This window comes from Mesitornis unicolor, unplaced genomic scaffold, assembly GCF_000695765.1.
Source record: "Mesitornis unicolor isolate BGI_N332 unplaced genomic scaffold, ASM69576v1 scaffold221, whole genome shotgun sequence".
NCBI lineage: Eukaryota > Metazoa > Chordata > Aves > Mesitornithiformes > Mesitornithidae > Mesitornis > Mesitornis unicolor.
Window position 1 is genome coordinate 158,063 of NW_010162946.1, and position 20,215 is coordinate 178,277.

General features: G+C 41.9%; 1 protein-coding gene across 1 annotated transcript in view; it reads left to right on the forward strand.

Annotated features, from left to right (window-relative positions):
• The first annotated feature begins 792 nt into the window (after positions 1-792).
• Positions 793-20,215, forward strand: part of UNC5C (unc-5 homolog C (C. elegans)) — an 87,397-nt gene continuing 67,974 nt past the window's right edge. The window contains exons 1-3 of the mRNA XM_010193765.1: positions 793-877; positions 1,591-1,674; positions 1,901-2,122. Of these exons, the coding sequence (XP_010192067.1) occupies positions 793-877; positions 1,591-1,674; positions 1,901-2,122 (391 nt within the window). The remainder of the gene's footprint in view (positions 878-1,590; positions 1,675-1,900; positions 2,123-20,215) is intronic.

The window sequence follows — 20,215 nt, forward strand, 5'->3', positions numbered from 1 at the left end:
ATAGAGCAAGGAAGAAATACCTAATGGGGTAACGAAATGGGATTGTGGAAAAAGAAGACCAATGTGGTCAGAGTGGAAAAGAAATCCCAGGGAAAAAAAAAGGAAGAATGGGAAAGTGATAAAAATTAAATTTAATTTTAATTTTTGGAGATGATTAGTCAGAGATGCAAATTGAATTGTTATAGTATGTAACAGATTTTCCTTTTGCTAGAAAAATACCAGTCTTTACTTATTGGCCCTTTCTTCTGTCATTGTACCAATCCAATTCTGTCAGCTTTCAGGGAATGATCCAGTAGTGAGCCAGGACTGTTACTGTCTGTAAAATGAGACACCCAAAAGGGCAGGAGTATTTATAAATTAATAGGAAGGGGAAAAAAAGAAACCAAACCAAAAAACAACTGGTGAATGTATGCTCTCCTCATAAATATTTCAAGAGTCTCACAAAATCTTTTGCTGTGTAAGGTATTCCCATCACTGATAAACATGTACAGGCTCCCTCCATATAGCTACATGGATGGGTACCATATTACCTTCTTTGCCTGACTCCTTCATCTTTTCCTGTTCTTCCATGTTTTTCTGCCAAAGCAGTAGCTGTAAGGAGAGCCTTGCATGCCTCTTGTCATTCTGGGCACAGTCGCTCAGAAATGTCTCAGGTACAGGCAGGTAGCCGTCTGACATTTCATCTTCATGAAGACTGGCAGGGAGACGATAGCCAGCCTCCCCCAGTAGTTTTAGTTTGATGTTCTTTGGTGATTTATTGATCAGCAGCAGCATCTGTCACTGCGTATAGCGATGGCTGCTTCAGCGGCAGAGAGGAGGAGATGGAATAAGCCCCTCAGGGCTGTCACCTTGCTGCTGGTGGATCTGACAGGAGTTGGTGTTCCCCTACACCTTTTCTGCTAGGAGCCTCTTGGATGTTCTTGTGCACTGGTGGCAGGTGGGGAGATGGATGGGAAGAGGGTTATCCTCTGCTGAATTGGTGCTTCCTGGTGCAGAAGGCTTCCTCTGCAGAAAGGGGCAGAGGAGTTGTAAAGGGATATTTGTGAAGAGGGAAGGAGAGAGAAAGGACAGTGTGTGTGTGTATTAGGTGTTTTCAGTGCTGCGTCAGATTATTTTCCTCCTTTTCCAGACTTCTTGCATTGACTTTATTCACTAGCAGCAGCATCAGAGAGATGCAGAGGTTCTTTAAGGCAATAGCACACATCCAATTTGGCCCAAAATGTCACCATCTCACAGCTGCTCTGCCCCATGTCCCAGCTCCTGATTTCTCTCCATAGTGAGGACTGCACAGCCCAGTGTACTACAAAAAAAGTAAATAAAACATAGCTTGGCACCTTCATTAGCAGTCTTAGCAAGGGAGTCAGAGTATGAACAAAGAGGTGTAGACCAGACTTTCATTTAGTCTTTTGCCCTTAGAGCAGATTTCAAATTGCTCATCTGAAATGAAAGGCGCTATTTCCTATTTTTAACTGCCACAGCCAACACTAGCTCTGTGCATGCACTTGATTAAACATTGTGATAAGTCACTATTGAAAAGTGTGACCTTGAAGCCTCCAAAAGTTTCTATTATTTCTTTTTACGGTTTTGCAGGCAACTCTCCGAAGCGCTACCATAATGCTTTATTGCCAGTATTGCTGGTGATGATAACAAAGGACCGTTCCCAGTCATGTGAATGTGCGCATCCTGTCACATCACATAGAGGAAAGAGAGCTCAGGATGTAAAGAACAATTTCTTCTAGTCTGAAAACAGCGGTGCCTTTAAGCCTTGGTCTAGGAATGCTCCTAAGATAGCATTTTATTAGAAAAGTATGCTTCTTTTGAAATTCTTAGGAAGTGCTTATAGATCTATTCCAGGTGAATTTTGGTTGTTTCATTTGTCCTTTTTGCCTCTTTTCTACAGATGATGACTTTTTTCATGAACTTCCAGAAAGTTTTCCATCCGATCCTCCAGAGCCGTTGCCCCACTTCCTCATCGAACCCGAAGAGGCTTACATTGTGAAGAACAAGCCTGTGAATCTGTACTGCAAAGCCAGCCCAGCCACGCAGATCTATTTTAAGTGCAACAGTGAATGGGTTCATCAGAAGGACCACGTGGTGGACGAGAGAGTAGATGAAAACTCTGGTGAGTTTCTGTTATGTCGTGGAGAACTGAAATGCATTAGTATCAAGCCTATTGTTGTGGTCTAGCAGCTATTTCATGTGGTAGTTACTTTTCTTTACTCTTGATACAGCTGTGAATTCTCTGTCTGGCATTACTGAACATCAGCTGTCACAGTGCAGAGGTGGTGTCCTCACCCAGGTTAGGAAAGCACATTTGTAGAGCACCCTGCCCAAGTTTGAAATATAAAAGCCCAGGAGAACTGTGCACAAGCAAAATGTAATTGCTTTCTCAGCCAGGTCTACTCCCTGTTCACGTCCCCAGTGTCACAAATTCCCGGTGGCTGTGCTGTATCATAGTCACACACCAGGAACCACATTCTCCCCGAAGTGCCGAAGAGCAATTGGGTAGTTCCTAGAATGGTGGTTTTTTGGGGAAATTAGGGAAAATAAGAAGAAATTTAATCAGCTTCCAGTAAGAACGAAGGAGAAAGCACACCTGGGCACAGTTTAGAGCAGCATATTGATCCAGAGCAAGCATCTGGCTGTTACTCCATTACACTTTTCTGCCTGGTCCATAGGGCCTGTATGAGGGGGAACTACATTAGTTTAGCAAGGAAGAGACACAAAAAAAAGAAGAAGCCAAGAGCCTCATCGTTACTCAGTCAATACAGAAATCCCACTGACATTCATGGAAGAAAAACAGGACCCTCAGAGTACCAAAGGAAAAAAAAAGTTTAGAAACTTGAGTAATAAACCAGCATAAGTCAAAGATATGATTGTTCTGGTTTGGGAAGACTGATAATCAGTAGAGTTTGAGTCACATGCAGGGAGAGAAGCAGGACTTACTGCAGTTTTGATGGCTCTGAGAAATAACTGGATATGAGGCAGGAAGGTACCTTTCATTTGGGAATTACACTACGACTTGGTCTAATTACTTAGAAAAATAACTCCACCAGATGTCTTGGAAGTCTCTTGTGAACTGGGTTTTATTTGTTTCAGCTCATTTATTTGCACAGAGATCAAAAGCATAAGCTTTTAACAGTACTGTGGTGCTCTCAGCTTGAGAAGGAGAAGGTGGGTGTAGGAAGAAAGGCTGTAGGAAAAATCTGTATTAAACTTTGGGCCTGTTTGTTTGTTTGCAAGAATTAGCTTTTTCCAACAAGTTCACTGCAGCAGAAAAACTAAAAAAAGAAATTCATGTTACATAATACATTTTCAATTTTTTTCATCCATGGGAGTCCACTGGAATGAAGAAGAACAAGCAGGAGGGCAGCTATCGCTGTGTTAATTTTTTAAGCTTTTATTAACATCAGCACTCAGAAACATGAAAATGTTTCGCTACAGGTGAAATTTTTCACTACAGGTACAAAATTCATTCTTTTTAGCTCAAAAATCTCATTGTAGATAAACTTCACGATACCGTAAAACAAATTGCATTCTGCAAATGTAGGCGGCCGGTCTTGAAAAGAGATGCATCTGAATATATTAGAGGACAAATGTTTTGCATAACAAACAGCAGCAATTATATGCAAATGAAACCCATATCCAATTAGAGATTAACATAATCTTCTGGAGTTTGGGGGGGAGGAGGGTGTCAAAAGCTGTGCACATCAGATTATTAGCACAAGAGACACGAACCAAGTCATGCTAACAGCTTGTTAGAGTGAAACTGTCATCAGGACCTAAATTTGTGAGTCAGCCTGGTGGTTGCCCGAAGGTCGGTTAACTCATGTCATGGTTGCAGTGTTTGTGCACCTTCCTGTAAGTAGAGTGAGAACCTGGGGCTCGTAGCACATAGTTAGTACAGAAATGGGTAAACAGTGTATTTTAAGTAGTGGTAAAATAATATCTTCTTCAAAGCAATGGAAGCTCAGGAAAATAAATCCACTCCAGACAGAGCTGGAGAAGAAGTTGCAGGAGACAGTGACTGTGAGGATTTGTTCTGGTGCCCAAAGAGGGGGTGTGAGATCATCAGCTTGGCAGCTTGCACTGGTCAGGCTGGCAAAGCTCTTTGACTATTTTGATTTCTTTTGCTATTTTTGGCTGGCTAGGGCAGTAGTTGTAACCTAGGGCACAGCAGTAGCGACTGAGCTGCTCAGAGCGTGGCTTCAGGCTTGCAGTTAGAGAGGCTGGAGAAATTGTCCACAAACCAGGTTCAACTTGGGGCCCAAAGGGATCTCGGTTACACAGTGTTTCTGCTGGGTCAGTAGTGTAATCCAAGCAAATGAAAATTGGATGCACTCTCCTTTCCTGATATTTTACCGTTCTTAACGTCTGTTCTGCCTAGATATGAAGACCGCCACCATGCTGAGGTAGTCTTCTGCTGCTCCTTTTGAACCAGGCTTTCTCTCATTTCTTTAGGTAGAAAAGCAGAGCAAAGGAGAACAAGACAAACAGGCAATAAAATGAATGAGAGAAAAGCAGTAAAGGTCATCTGTGCTTTCTTTTCTAAAGGACAGGTAATCGAGAAAAAAGAGGACTAAAATACAGGTGTGATGCTAGCGATACATCATCTTGGGATTGTAAATGATGCATGAAAGGGAGAAATAGGTTTTGATTTGCAAAAGATTATGTGTTCATGGACTTTGAGCCTATGCCCAGGAATGAAATCTGCGTAGAGATGATTAACTCTTCTTACGAGGCAAATTTGTTTCTGTCATTGATAAAACCAGAGACGGCAATAGCAGTGGCACAAGAGATGGAATTGAAGAGAGCTGCTGGATAAAAATGTTGACTATATTAAGAAGGTTAATTTTTAAGAGAGGAAAAGAAACATTTTTATCTTCTTCCTATGTATTTTTTTTCTTTGTAACTGAGAGAAGATACAAAATGAGAGTTACAGTTGTATGTACCTTGCACTGTAGGTTATTTTAAAGCAGTAGGTAAGGCATTGCTGTAAAGAACATGCACAGGGACTCTGTGGGAGTTGTTGCCTTCTGGTTGGAGAGGATGAGAACAGTAACAGTGACAGGCTGTTCTGGTACCACTTTATTTAATTAAATTTGCCTGTAGAGAGAGCCTTGCAAAAAAAAATTTTCCAGTGATCAAGTCTGAGAAGCCAGAAGCTTTACATGAAAGATCATTACATTCTGTTTTTTAATCCTCAGAGTCGTTGGAATTTTTCTTCTTTATGGAAAAAGCTAAGTATTTTCATAAAGAAGTCAAATGGGTGCTTTGAAAATCTTTAGTGCACATCTTTGACTCTTTCATTTCCAATGTACGTGAAATACAAGGCAGGACATGGTCTTTTTTATGTTTTTACTGGAATATTTTCACATTAATGTGGAAAAAATCATGTAAAGAATAAGAACACTGGTTTTAAAAAACAAAGATGAAAGCTGTTTTGAGGGAACACATTTGATTTTATGGCTGACTGTCATAAAAGATAACAGCAACGAAAGTAAAAGGAACTCTGCAGAACTGATGGTTTTGGGGGCAAAAAAAAATCCATTGTCACAGGAAAGGAAGCTCAATAGCATCAATAATTGTAAGAGCAATTTGTGCACATTTTCCAAGTCACTGTACCTCTGAAAATGACTATGGCAAGAGATTTTATTTTGCTCGCTTTTTATAGAGAAATATTTTCAGACAAACACACACCAACGCTGCAGTGGTGGGAGAGTTGTGGATGGATAGGAAATCAGTGTCCTGCACCCCTTTCATTTCTCCAGAGGGATTAAATGCTGCTAAATCAAACCCCACATTCCAGTGATGTACAACAGAGAAGCATCAGTACTACAGGGACCTTGTTTTTGTCTTTTCAATTTGGATATGCAGTGTCATAGTTTCTCCATGACTATTAAGGTGAAATGATCTATAAAGCCCCTCTTGCCCTCTGAAAGGCCAGTGACACACGTTCTTCTTCTCTCGCCTTCCAGCAAGGAGAAAACAACATTTGGGGCTCTTCTAAGTGCTAATTAAATAGACATATTGGGCAATTCAGCTGGCACTAGTGTTTGCCTACACTTTCTGTCTTCTTTTGCTGGGATGCATAGGGAGAGGAGGGTGCTGGGAGTTTGCTGATGACCTCCTCCATATTCCCAAATAGCAGCGAGACAGAATAAGGACTCTTGAGCATGGCCTGAGGGCCCAGCTAGTGCCAAATGGACAGGCTTATCTGTGCAGTCTCAGAAGAAAGGCAAGCTGAGGGATGCTCTGTTAAGCAGCAGGTGAAGTCACTAGTCCTTTTTCCCATGTCCTGCCTTCAGAAGCAGGCTCTCAGAAGACCTGATGTCCCCCAGGAGCATCCCTGGTGCTACCCAGCCTTCAGCAAGGAGGATGGGTGACTTAAGGGCTTTCCCTTGAGCTGCCTCTTCAACCTTCTGCCTCCCCACAAATCAACGGAAACAATAAAGTTAGAAACTGGCTCAGGATAGGATTTTCATCTGATTAAGAGGGTTTATCAGACTGCACTGAGGTGGATGAATATGCTCTTCTTTTCAGAAGAAACCTCCGACTTCTTTGTTTCAGTTTCTTTACATAGCCACCACTGTGATTCTCGTGCTTACCTCCCACCGCTACCTTTCCCCATTAATAAAGTATTTTTGGATGACTTGCACATTTGATGAAAGGAGACCGAGCTTCTAACATCTAGTTAGCATTGATCGGGCAAATAGGAGGTTGTTACCTTAAGCAATAGGTTCGACGGCCTGTTGAGGGAGTAGGTACCCTGCTAGCTAAGTCTTTAATAGATCACCCTCTCAACAGAAAGATCAAAGATTGACGTCTGCCCTTTTGTCTTTAAAACTGCTCATACAAGATGCTGCAGCCAAGACAGCAGTGGGGAAACCTCCACAGCAACTGTCTCTGCTGTTATGGCACCATGTTCAGAGGCAGAAAAATCACTTCCAACACACGGTGCTCTATCACTTTTATCTTTCTCTCATGAAAGCCGTTTATTTTGGTGCTTGAGACACCACGTTTTGGAAGGCTGCATTGCCCTAATGACGAAAGTCACATCAACTTATTCAGATGTTGTTTAAGCTGGGACACTTGGTTATACAGCAAAGATCATCATGTAACCTCTTATTTTGAGCAGTTGTGCTTGTTTGTCTTAGTATTTTTTATAAATAAGAAAAGCTATTATTTCTTTTTTAGTACAGCACTTATTTTAATACCAGTGTAAAAGAACTTAGTTTGGGAGCCCAAATATGAAATTCAGGTCCTCCTGTCCTCATGTAAGCACAGCTCAGGAAGAGGAGTGCAGAGAGGTACCATTTTCCTTGTTTTCTATAACCCACAGATCTTCCTTTCCTTAATGCTCTTTTTCCTCTCTGCGCATCTTCCTTCCTTAATCTCTTTTTTTTTTCTTGACCTGCAGTAGCCTCCTAGTTCTCTGTATTATTTTTCAAGAGTCCGAAAAGATAAGGAAAAAAAGCCATTTTTCTCAACAAATGTGGCCAGTAGCCCTATTAACTTCACTAAAAATATGACAAGTGATGCTAAATGTTCCAGTTATACTTAGCCTGCAATATTTTGAATCTCTAGGGTAGAATACCTCGGGGTTATGTTAGTAAGGGTAGCCACATATCATAAATAAGGATTGTTTTCATTCCACTGTTGTCACAAGCCATTTCATTTTCCGTTTATCATTGGATCAAATCCATTACAAACATCAAGCGCCCCGATTCAAAATAATTATTTCTCAGCAACATATTGCCAATTTTTAGCTCTGCTCCTTCAATACCCTGCCCTAATCCAACTAATTTCAAGGAAATTTAAAAGTGTGTCTGTGTATCCCTACCCAAGTGCTTCTACTAATAGTTTTGAGATGTGGGTTAGAATTGATACTACAGACCATTTTCTTTATAAGTCGATGTCTGTCCCTTCTCTGGAAGGATGCGGTAAGTGAAACACGTTTAGATGTGTGGTCTAAAAGGCTGCAGCTGGTGCAGAAAGGAGCAGACAACTCTATTTCTCCAAAGGACTAGTATTCTCTGGGGGAATACAGGCTGTTTACTTCAATAAAAGTATATGAACAAACCCACACTTTTTTCCTATTTGACATTTAGGTGGCAGACATTTTAGTTGTCGCTCGGGCCATCTTCTCTCTGCCTATCTGTCCCCATCGCCTGGTGGGCAGCTCTCCCAAGGAAGAGGAGCCCCATGCCCATCACTGCTGCAAGGGGAGTTCTCTCCTCTGGCAGTTTGTGTCTTCAAAATCGGCTGCTGGGAATGTGGTCCCCAGCATTACCCAGACCAAGGGAATACCCCACAGCAAAGCTGCTGCAGACATTTTTTTGCAAGCAAGCAAAGTTTCCACTTTTATCTTGAGTAGTTAGTATACTTCGATAGAAAAAGAGACCATTTGGGAAGTTCAGAGGCAACACACGCGTGGGTAGGAGGAGAATCACCATTTTCTAGGATATAAATTCAGAATGGTGTTTAGTGTTGTTGAAGTGAGTAGAGAAATGACTGAGGTTGGTCCTGACCTAAAGAAGAGAAATAATCTTTTTATGAACAGAATAAGAACACTGGGCCAGATATTTGCTTTGCTTCTGAAGGGAAATCTGATTATAGGCAATACAAAAACACCCCCCAAACCCAGGAAGATTATCTTTTTGTATAAAAGCCTGCAAAAGACAGTGGGGTTTTTGACTTTAGACTCCACTGAGTATAGTATCCATCATGTACAACACACTTATAAAACATATCATAACCTATCATTAATTTCTTCTTTAATCAAGCTGTTGTATGTGGGTTTTCTTCCCCTCTAGTCTTTGTGGAAGACTGCTTCTAGCTCTTATGAACAGATACCTTCTTTGCATGTCCATGGTCATTGCTGCCTGCCTGTTCTGCTGATGCTGTCCTTTCCAACAGCCCTTGGCCCTGCAGAGGGCTGTGCCCCACCAACTTTAGAAACAGCAGCCATGGACCTCAGGAACTGAACCGGGCTCTTCCAGCCTTAGCACTTGGTCTCTGCTTCAGGGTACTCGGGGATGCTAACAGGGGGGCCCAGAGGGAGCGACTCTTCCTGCAAGTTCATCCTACTCGTGCTCTTCCTGCGAGTAATGATGGGTCCATGGGAAGGGTCATTTGCCTCTTCCAAATTTTCCGCAGATACACCACGTATCTCTGCACAAGTCACTCAATGTCTCTGTTATTTACCTCTGCTAAGTGCTTTGGGACCAAAAGATAAAAGCTTTAGGATATTCATCCGTTTCTTATTGCAGCATTAACTTCCTATCTGCAGCTGTTCGCCTAATTGTCCTGAAGGTTTCCTGTGGGCTTCTAGAAAAACAAATCTGAGACAGGAAATAAAGTTATTTAAAATAATAAGAGGAAAATGGATGCTTAGTGCATTCATCTGAAGCATTTGAGGATACTTCTCTGAATATTTCCAGCCTACACCTTATCTCCCTCCAAGTTTTTCCTTCATTAAACCCTTTGTTACACACTCGTAATCCCATTAATTCCCCAGAAGACATCTTCAGACATCAGTCCACCCACCACAGCTTCAGACCAGCCACAGCTCTGCACAGTGACGCTTCCTTTTTCCAGCCACATCCCCTGGCTCCTTTGGAGCCGAATGCCCTTTGTGTGGGGTCTGGAGCCCCCGTGGTGAGGGTGGTCTGGTGCCTGAAAGGCCGATAAATGTCAGCTTGGTTTGGAAGCGTGTCCCAAAGGTTGGTCTCTGTCCTGCATCTGCTGGCCTAAATGGAAAACAAGTGTTTTCTGGATACAAGAATGGTGGAGAAGAACAGCAGAGCTGTGTGCTGCCAAACAGAAGTGCTACAGTCAGCACCCCGGCAGTGCAAGGGGAGGAACACTTGCATCCTATAATATAGAGATTTCAGTTAATTAAATATGAGAAAGAGTAGGACTAATAGATCTGTAGCTTCGTTTCGAAAATCCCTGAAAATATTCAGGGAAATGGAAGGTCCAAATTGTACCTTATTTTTTCTCCTGTTGAGAACAAGTTATAGTTGCCTGCAATCAGCAGAAATGTAGTTGGATCCTGTTTAGAGATGTTAGAGTCTTGATGGCTGTGCAAGACACTTAAGTGGTGTTGTCTTGAGTGCCTTGAAGTCTGTGTGTGTGTCTCAGTTACCTGAGTAGTATCTTCTCTTTTTTTTCTCTGTTAGCTCATTAGACAGTCATAGAAATCATTCTCTGAAGAGAGGTAAAAGAATTCCTATTGCTTAAAACCAGACTGGAGAAATCCTTCTTTTTCATTTTTTAAAAAAAGCCATTTCTATGGAACAACTGTTGCACATAGATCAGATTTAGTGAGGCTTTTTTCACTGCATGGATAGGGTACCAAATCATCGCTGCTGTGAAAGGGAAGGAAAGGTGGCTGTCACATGCAGCTCTAACCTGTGCAGGATCTGATTTTGTGCTGCCTTTGTGGGTTCACTGCCTGTGTTCATTTTGTCATTCCCATGCACTGCTGATCCTTACAGAAATGAGCAGCGTGATGTGGTAGGTACCAGTAGGACTGCCATTCACTGGAAAAGTTATGTACAGCTCTTTCTCATCAGGTTTTGATGGGATGCCTTTCGCAATTCCTCTTAACTTCTCACCCCTCTTCATGTTTTGATGGTGAGAGCAGAAAGGCAGTCTTTTGTCAGACTCTTCTCCCCCTGAATACCGATCTTTACACCTTCATGGCCTCATCTATTATTTGCTCCCAGGTTTTGATTTTAGAGAGGATCTTGGTTGGTTGATTGATGCTTTTGGCTTTCCACTGACTTGTATGATGATCTTTCTGTAATGAGTGATGACACTCATTGCCAGGCCTGAAGAATAACGATGCCTAGAAGTGGATCAGGCTTGCTTTTTGGTTTCGTTTTAATCCTATTGTTCTTCAGTTAATGTGGAAACCAGTATTGGAATTCACTCAGAGGGGGTACCCAGAAACAGAAAAATGAATAAAAAATAAGGCAGCTGGAATTACAAGGATACTGCTGACGGCATTTACTTACATAATGAAAAAGGTCTTTTTTCGTGTCTGTGTTACATGGATCTGCAGAGCTCACATCCCCGGTGCCTCACTGTAGCTGATGGGGATCATGAGTTCCGCTGTATCCAGAAACATGTACACACCAGATGACTTCTGTGATCACCAGGCTGCCTTTTCGCACGCCTTCCTGTGATGATTCTTTTGTTTGCTACAAACTAAAGAAAATCTCCCAGTGTTCAGGAGCCGGTGTTTAAAGTGCTGCCCTGGCACAGCCCTGAAAACACGCTGGATGGGGGAGCAGACAGGAAATTCCCAGAGCTTCATCTCTGTCTGGTGAAAGTCACTTCACTTGACAGCGCACTGGACAGAGCTGCTTTGAAAGCAGCTGCTTGCCTTGTTCTTTTTTTCTTTTTTTTTTTTTAAGATACCCAAGTCGGCTGTGAAATGCCATCCCTAGCATGCAGAACAACAGCGGCAAAAAAACAGTGGGGCTTTTACACTTCTCCCCCAACCTGCTGTTCCTGCATATTGTGGATGGAAAGAATAGGAAAACAACCTCTGAGGAAGGCTCCCGAGTGACCCCTTGTGTCACGCTGCCGCTGTCCTTGTTCCCACAAAAGCTGCACCAGCCACTGAACTGTGTCATCACATCAAGTGCCCAGGAATAAGGCATTTTCACGTTGTCTCTGCTTCTCAGAGCCACACCGAGTGGGTGTGGTACATCAGTAAATGTGCAGATGCATCCCCTATGTATATACGCACACGTATATGTCAGCAAGTTGGTAACATAAACAACTTGGTTTATATTTTTGTATAAAATTTACACACAAACACATTCATTGTTAATTTCCCTGCCCCCACTTCCACTGTGCGTAGGGGAGTGTAAACGTGCTGTTCAAAATTCAGATGCTCTCGGTTGGCTTCCCAGATGTTTGAAGTTCAATAGATTTTTGTTTTTTTGTTTTTTTCATAATTTTCTTGGCTTCTAGTGAAGTGCTAAACAACCATTATTCCCTTTTTGCCTGCACATTGAGATTCATCTGTAGGCTCTAAACTGCCTCAAAAGTGCTTCAATTTTGCATGAGCACTAAGCTGGGGACTGGGAAGCATTACCCACTGCTGAAGGCCCAGATCATTAGAAAGAGCATGTAAATCCTCTGAACCGGAAATAAAAAGTGCACAGATTTTCTTTGTGAAGTCTCAACTGCAGCTTTAAGTAAAACATGAGCCATTGGCACGTTGTTTTTTTTTTCCTGGCCCTTGAAAAAAAAAACCACCTAAACCACATCTTTTCTCAGCTGCACGTGCCTCAACCAAAAGAAGGGAAGACTGTGATTTGGCCCAAAAGTTGGAGCTCCAAAAAGCTCATACTCGTGCTTTTCCATACGGACAACCTCTCTTCTTCCTGCTCCCTGTGAGCAGCATGAGCCCAGTGGAGAATTGCTTGGGGACCACTGTTTGGGGTTGCTGAGTGTCAGGATGGCTTGAGTCAAGATGCTTCAACTCAATTTTGTTTCTGCTCCTAGACTTCAGCCTATGTGAGTTCAGAAATGATGATGCCCACAATTAAACATAAATATATGCTTGTAGTGAGGTTTTTCTTTGGAGTCCTGCTACACCTGAATATGATTGTTACTTTTGTACTAGGAAAAAGGAAAAAGCAAGCGGCAGCAATAGGCACACGTTGTTACATGTGGAACAGAACAGCTCATTTTGCAGCAATTTGTGCTTATTAGCAACAAATGCCGCCAACCAGAAAATAGCCTCCATTAAAAAAAAGGGGGGGAGGGTGTTTTTCCTTTGTCTCTGAACTCTTTATAGGCTGAGAATAAGCAGTCCAATGCTGTTCTGAGGTCTTAAACAGCAACAGTTCAAGGCTTATATAAAGCAATCAGCTGCCAAGGTTGGCCGGGGGAGGAAGGTAGCAGAGGGGCTATTTTACCTCCCCCAAGGGGACAAGACCACAGGGCTGTGCTGCCCACCTCCACCATGCCGGCAGGGACTGGGGCATGTGGTTTGCTTTCCACCAGCATTCAGAAACTCAGTTTTTAAAACATCCCTGCATCTTACACAACTTGGTCCTTCAGATGTTAGTGGGAAATGGACAAAAAGGCCTTGTTTTCACTATAGAAAATGAAACCCAAGCCAAATGTGTGTTCTTTAATTCCAGTTCAAAGTAAAATCCCTCTGAAGACAGCCCTTTGTAATTTTTGTGTAAGTCAGTCAGTTAAAAAATAGTAGGAGAGCTGGGATTTTAGCTTAACTCCCTGCCATTTGCTCATAATTAGGTACCATAGCCAACTGATGCAAACCAGTGCAAACTTGACATCTGTTTTAATGCAAACTTGACTTTATTAGGCTATTGCCTTCATCTGCATTAATTTGAGTTAAGAATGTATCTCATTCCTGAAGAGAAAGTTATGAAGAGAGCAAAAATAGCTGGAACCATTCAATTTAAATATTTAAGCCACTATTTGTAGAAATTTGTTTGTAATCTTAATGCAGTCATTTCATACCACCAGCTAGCCACAATTTATGGAAAAGCAGCACTGAGGCAAAACCAGGTACATGCAATCACAGCGTGAAAGATTACTGGGTGTTAAAGCTGTTGCTCTTTTAAACTATCTCTGGATATCTATCTGTCTATCTATCTTTTGTTAAGATTACAACTACTCTATATAGAAAATAAGCTATAAGCAAAGTGTGCCGTTATGCAATCATCTCTGTCCCATTAGGATGCAGAGAGTACATTTTTCTCAGCAAGAACTTTAATATTTGAAGCCGTTCTTCTTGTGCATAGCCTATTTATTCATTTTTTAACGCATCAAATTCCATAGCTTAAGTACTCTGATATATTTGAGCAGAGTAACTCCTTACAGCGAGGGATCTATCTGTGCAATAGGGTAAATAAATTTGAATTCTGGCACAGCACTGATTTTGTTTTTACCTTTTTTACTTGGTTACAAGATAACCAAGTAAAGTGATCAGCTTTCTGCTACAGAGACATGTTGTTTATAGCACGTGTGATGAGCGATTAGTAAATCAGATAGGTCATTCTGAACTATCGGTAAGTAAAAGGCTCATTGTTCTTGGCTTTGCTCACTTAACTTTTACCATCAGACTAATGAGAAAGCAGTCTGTTTACCTTTTATTAAGTCTTTTTACAGTCATACCACTTTGGTGTATGGTCTTTGCCACTTTCATGATGCAAAAAATATGATGCCATTTTAAGGACTTTTGGATGAAGCTCTGTAAGCTTTGTATGAAATGTAAGACAGATGGGAACTATGAGAACTGAAAATGCTTTCATCCTTTTTGCCAAATACTGTGGAGATAATCCAGCCCTTCCTGAAATTATTGCAAACCTCCCATTTTCTTTTTTTGGTATCAGGATTCTCCTTCCACCCTCATCTTGCATGAAAAAGTATGTACACTTATGTCGTTCAAATCTGTCCTGACTGAGCAACATTCATAAAGTATTGCTTCACTCTCCTACTCCTAATGCATAGAAAAAGGAACTGTGAGTCAGAAAGCACGGACTGTTTCAGACTGGCACTGATTTATTTTAAGGCTGAGCAAGACACCACATATTTCCTCTATGTCTAGGTTGAGGATGTGGATGGGGATGCACCATGGTTTTCTAAATTACGTGCCGTATAATCTGGTTCTATAGCAGCGTGTCTTGCATGGATGCGGAATCAGGAAGGGAGATTTGGGGGTGCATGCAGCCGGGGGAATCTGTGCCTGTCTCAGCAGGGAGGCAGCCAACAGCACTGAACGTCACAGGTCTGGGAGAGTGCTCTGAGTACTAATTTCAAGAAATTAAAGTTGTGAAGGGTTACAAGTTACCTGCATGAAAATGGGCCATGCTTATTTACAGCGGCTGCGATACACCTGCAATCTATATGCATGTATTACAGTAATGTCTTTTTCCAGACCAGTAGGTCATAAAGTTCCATCTCCTTGAGAAATGTGTTCTGTGGCATATGTGATTACTAATTAATGAAGTACCTTTTGGGCAAGTGAAAGCACAAAAGCACAGGAAATGTTTGAACTTCTACTTACAGAGAAAATAAACAAATTATCCATGCAGTTTCTTAGAGTTTCTGAGTGTGGCTCAGTCTTGCAAGTAAATAGCTCCTGTTTAGTGTTGTGCCAGAGGGTCAAACATGCCGATGTAATACTTCCTCAGAAATAACTCTGTCAAAGTCCTGAGGAATATTTTCACACATGTGGGATATTAATATCAAATGCTGAACATTTATGCCAGCCAAAATACATCAAAATAGTGTCTTAGCAGAATGATGCCCAGGGAGATGTAGATACTAACTCTGTGACCTGGACTGTCTCCAGACTGGATAATTACATTTGATTAACTGATAATAATCTTCTGTTTTCAGACATTTACAGTGATCGTTTCTTCTCTTGGGTGGTTGAATTCAGTGGCAGAACTTTATAAGACATTTTGGTTTCACTCTATAAAGAAATTAGTCTGATTGGCAAATCTGCTTCTGTTAAAATCATTGGGAAATTTGCCAGTTACTTCGGCAGGTGCAATATGGAACCCATGAGTTATTACTGCACTTACTAATAATCTACCATAATGTCATACAATTGTGTTTCATTTGCATACATTAAAAAAGATAACATTTCTGCTTCTGAAGACCAGATAATCTACCTCACGGTCTGCATAGCCCACAAAGTTAAGCGCTTGGGGACCATGCGAATGAAGTGTGTCTTTGCTTGATTGTGTTTCTAGGATACAGTTTATAGTGAAAGACCCTGTGTATAAGGCACAAGTCCCTCGTCACGCTTTCTTTAGCTCCAGGAGGGGCAGTAACTTTATTTTGCTCTATACCATCAGCCCATGCCTCTCTCCTGTGCTCGTTTGGCTGCACACATTAGCAGGAAGCTTCCTCTGCCTCTCTCCCATTAATCCCCTCATTAACGTGCACATACAGAAATAAGCAAAGTTCTGGTTCCTTCCCTCCCCTTTTCAGAGCCCAAGTTGTATTAGTCCCAGAGATACATTTATTTTGTTGAAATGAGTATGTATGTGCTGTGCTACTAAATAGGTAAAATTATGACTTATGAAGAACCTCTTCAATTCTGGACATAACTGTGACATAGACTGATTATTGCAAAAACCTTGAGCCTTCTTCTAAGCCACCCTCTGTCCTCAACCGGACAGAAAACTATTAGGGATGAAAGGATATCTTAGACCGGTTTATTTAGTCTCCTGATGGCTACAGGGCTTTGGACCTCTCTTTAGGGAAATTCCACCCATGTAACGTCTATTTCTGGTGCCAGGTTTAGGTAAGTGTATCAAACCTGACTGAGCTGTGCGCATAAATAGCCCCAGCCTTGAGCAGCCTCTTTGACATCTTTTGTAACCCAGCAGATACAGATCTGTATATGCAGGACCCACAGAGCACAGAAAATATGTATATATATATTTTTTCTTGAGGTGTTTTTAATTCCTTGTACTTAAGTTGTAAAACTTCTTACATTGCTTCTCTCTTGGGAATGCTGCAGTTACTTACTGAGATCAGAAAAGAAACACTTGTGCAAAAAGAGCACAGCAACCTGAGGATCCGTTTTTAAGGATCTGTGTTTTTTCAGTGAACAATCTTATGATACAATTGCAGCTTACTTTGGAGAATTGCTTTAAATTACTTTGATTTTCTGCATTTTCATTTTAAAGCTCATCTCTTCACAATCTTCTTGTTGCCAGAAATAGAGCGGTGATAATTAGACCCAATATCTTCACATATCTGTCTTCATACCCAAGATCCAGATGGGCTGCAAGAGGTTACAGAAACAGCTCTCACTTTGTTGAATGCAAATCAAATTTGGACAGTGCAAGCAAATGCTTTTCCCTGTCATATTCTAGCTATTCGTCACAGGGAGAGCACAAGTTAGAAATATTATATAGATGCTCTTTATGGATTTATACACATTAGAAAGGACCTGTCAAGCATTCTAGCTGCCCACATTTCTGTTATCTCCCTTCAGCTGTGTTTGTTATTGCATTGCTTTAAAATAGGAAGATCCTGACTTCTTGTGGATTGTGCCACCGTCTGTGTGGTTATATTAATTCTGAAAATGTGCAGCTTACTGCACTGGGGGCTCAAGCATTGTAAGAAAACATTTATGCTGCATATCTTCATCTGCTGTATAGCTTAGCCGTATGAGGAACGAGACTGAAAATATCAGTGTATTTCTAATAAAGAAGGTAAGGTAAAGGAGAAATTCTCTGTGAGGGGATGACATTTTGTTACTTAGTGCTATGGCACAGTAGTGGTATCTGGCCAATACCAGATAGGTTATATGCTGCCTAAATTACTGCTGACCTCTTAATCTGTCTTGTCCTAAATATATTTAGGCAAAATCTAAGGACTCATTTTACAAAGTGACTTCTAATGTTGCACTCAGAGGTTGAGCGCTCACCTATAGTCAAACAATTTGATAAACAGGTGCCTGAACTACAGGCACTCTATGTCACATAGTGTGGAAATATTGAGAGACATGGATTATTTGCCTTTTTTCTGTTTTTTTTTTTCTTTTCTTTATGTCTCCAGCGTCTGTTCTTTGATGTGGAAGCAGAGGCAGCTTCAACAGGGATGAGATGAAGTTCTCTGTTTGAAGTGATCCCAGCAGGGTTGTCCTGCACTTGGTGCCCACGTGAGGTGGGTAGGCGATGCACACCTGTGTGACAGCAGGCAGACTGTACCAGCTCCGCTGTGCCATCCGATCTGCAGCAGTGTCAGCTGGTAACAAGGCAGTTGCTATCTGTTTTTTGTCATCTAGACTAGAATCACAGAATCACAGAACGTTAGGGATTGGAATGGACCTCAAAAGATCATCCAGTCCAATCCCCCTGCCGGAGCAGGAACACCCAGAGGAGGTTACACAGGAAGGCGTCCAGGCGGGTTTTGAATGTCTGCAGAGAAGGAGACTCCACAACCTCTCTGGGCAGCCTGGTCCAGTGCTCTGTCACCCTCACTGAGAAGAAGTTTCTTCTCAAATTTAAGTGGAACCTCCTGTGTTCCAGTTTGTGTCCGTTACCCCTTGTCTTATCATTGTTTGTCACCGAGAAGAGCCTGGCTCCATCCTCGTGACACTCATCCTTTAAATATTTATAAACATGAATGAGGTCTCCCCTCAGTCTCCTCTTCTGCAAACTAAAGAGACCCAGCTCCCTCAGCCTTTCCTCATAAGGGAGATGCTCCACTCCCTTAATCATCTTTGTAGCTTTGTATTTCAGTTTACATTGATGTGTGTTAGCAGAAGGAATAGGGTTGCGAGTTGGTACAAGGGAAATGCGTCTCTCTGCAGTTGCACCGGAGTGTGAGGCAGGGTGCATTTCTGCTGGTGAGATGTTTCTCCTAAATCAATGTGGCTGTTTGTGCAAGAAAATGCCAGTGGGTAATGTTGGGAAGGAGTGTTTGAATCAGCTTTGAGTTCTGGCCATGGATTCTTGCATCCCAGATGATCTCATGGCATTACCAACCGGTTTGATGCATTTTGAACTAGGAAAAATAGTTTATCTTCGAGACAAAGACTCAATGATATTTTTTTGCTTGTAAGCAAAAAGAGGCAGTGTCTATTTGGAGTGTAAAGAAGGTGTGCATCTCTTTGGTCATGGCCCAAATGTTGGTTTTACTCAAAGATCAAACGCCAAGCTACTTTGAATAACCTGAAATCCATCAGTACTTCACGCTGTCCCAGAAGACGTTACCTGGAGTAGCTTGTTATTTTGAACTAGAAAGCATCTCAGGAAGTGAGAGATAAAAAGTTCTTCTGGTGCATTCAGTGGAAGCTGTTTATTGTATGGCTTTGTATCTCAACAGACTATCAGAAAACGGCATTTGTGTCCTGAATGTTGAGACTATTTCATAATCATTATTAACCAGTACTGTCATTATGAGCCTGCTTGCTTTAGCCCTTGGGTAACAAAGTTCATTGCTCCATCAAGCTCTGTCATAATCAGCCTTATTATAAAAACATAATATTGTAACCTTCAAAGGCTCCCTGGGCTAGTGCTGTAAAAACTGGGAATGAACTGAAGTAATCTTTCGACTACCAGCAGTTGCACTGGGAAAATATAACCATTTTTATGCATGTAATGTACATGCTCCCTCCCTGCCCTCTTCATGCTCTTCTCAACAGGACAAAAGCTCAGACCCCTTTTGGAGCCAAATTAGCTCATCAAAGCAGAACAAGTTTATAACATCATGTTCAGTGCATATCAAATGCCCATGCACCACTTTGATTTCCATTCTTTGGAGTGCAGTTGCCATACTTTGAGTATTTCGTTTCAGGGAGGAAAGCTATTAAGTGTTTCCCCCAAAGTAGCTGATTATTCAATGGCTAAAGATGTCAAGGATAATGAAATAAAAAGGGAGCGAGGCTGTGATAGTGTCTAACAGGAAAATGCATCTCATTAGAAGGCATTCCCACCAGAGACGTCTATGGTATTACATGCATGAATTCCTTTCTGCTGTTAAGCTGTTAACCAAGTTTTGGATGCAAACAGCATGCAGCCTCGGTGACAGTGCACAAGTGTGTGCAAACAGTAATTAATGGTTGGCTTCCTGAATGGAGCCTCTGTGAGGCTGGAGGCAAATCAAAGGGCTGACCTGCGTTCCAGCGCTTGAGGAACACGCCACGCTGTACAGCTGGGAACATCGGCGTTATGAATATCACCTTGTGCGCCGCATGGCAGGAGGCAGAGGGTGGCTGGCCACGGGCTCCGGTCTGCGCTTAGCAGAAGGCCCTGCCCTTTAGTGGCTGGTGATGGGGACAGACTCTGCACGCTGCCATCCAGGGATCTTTCAGTGGAGTTTCCTGGCAGTTCTGGAAGGAAAAAGAAAATCGGTCCCAGTACATAAAATATTTATATGTGAGTTTATATCTTCAAGGCTGTTTGTATTTTTGAAATGGCGACACTGTTCTCTACAGACAGACACCCATTATAAGCTTATTGATACTTTGATGTCGGCAACAAACATATGCTGACAAGAGGTGAAAACGCTCCTTCCCAGTATCTTGGCTGGAATTAGGAACGTTTTGACCAGACAGTGCATTCTGAGGCAGAGAAGGGGTTGTGTCAGTCTGAAACGCAGTGGTTGTCGTTAGAGGATGAACATGTTACTAGCAATCCTTGCAGCGGTGTCTGAGCAAGTGTTTCCTTGCACTTAGAAGAAACAA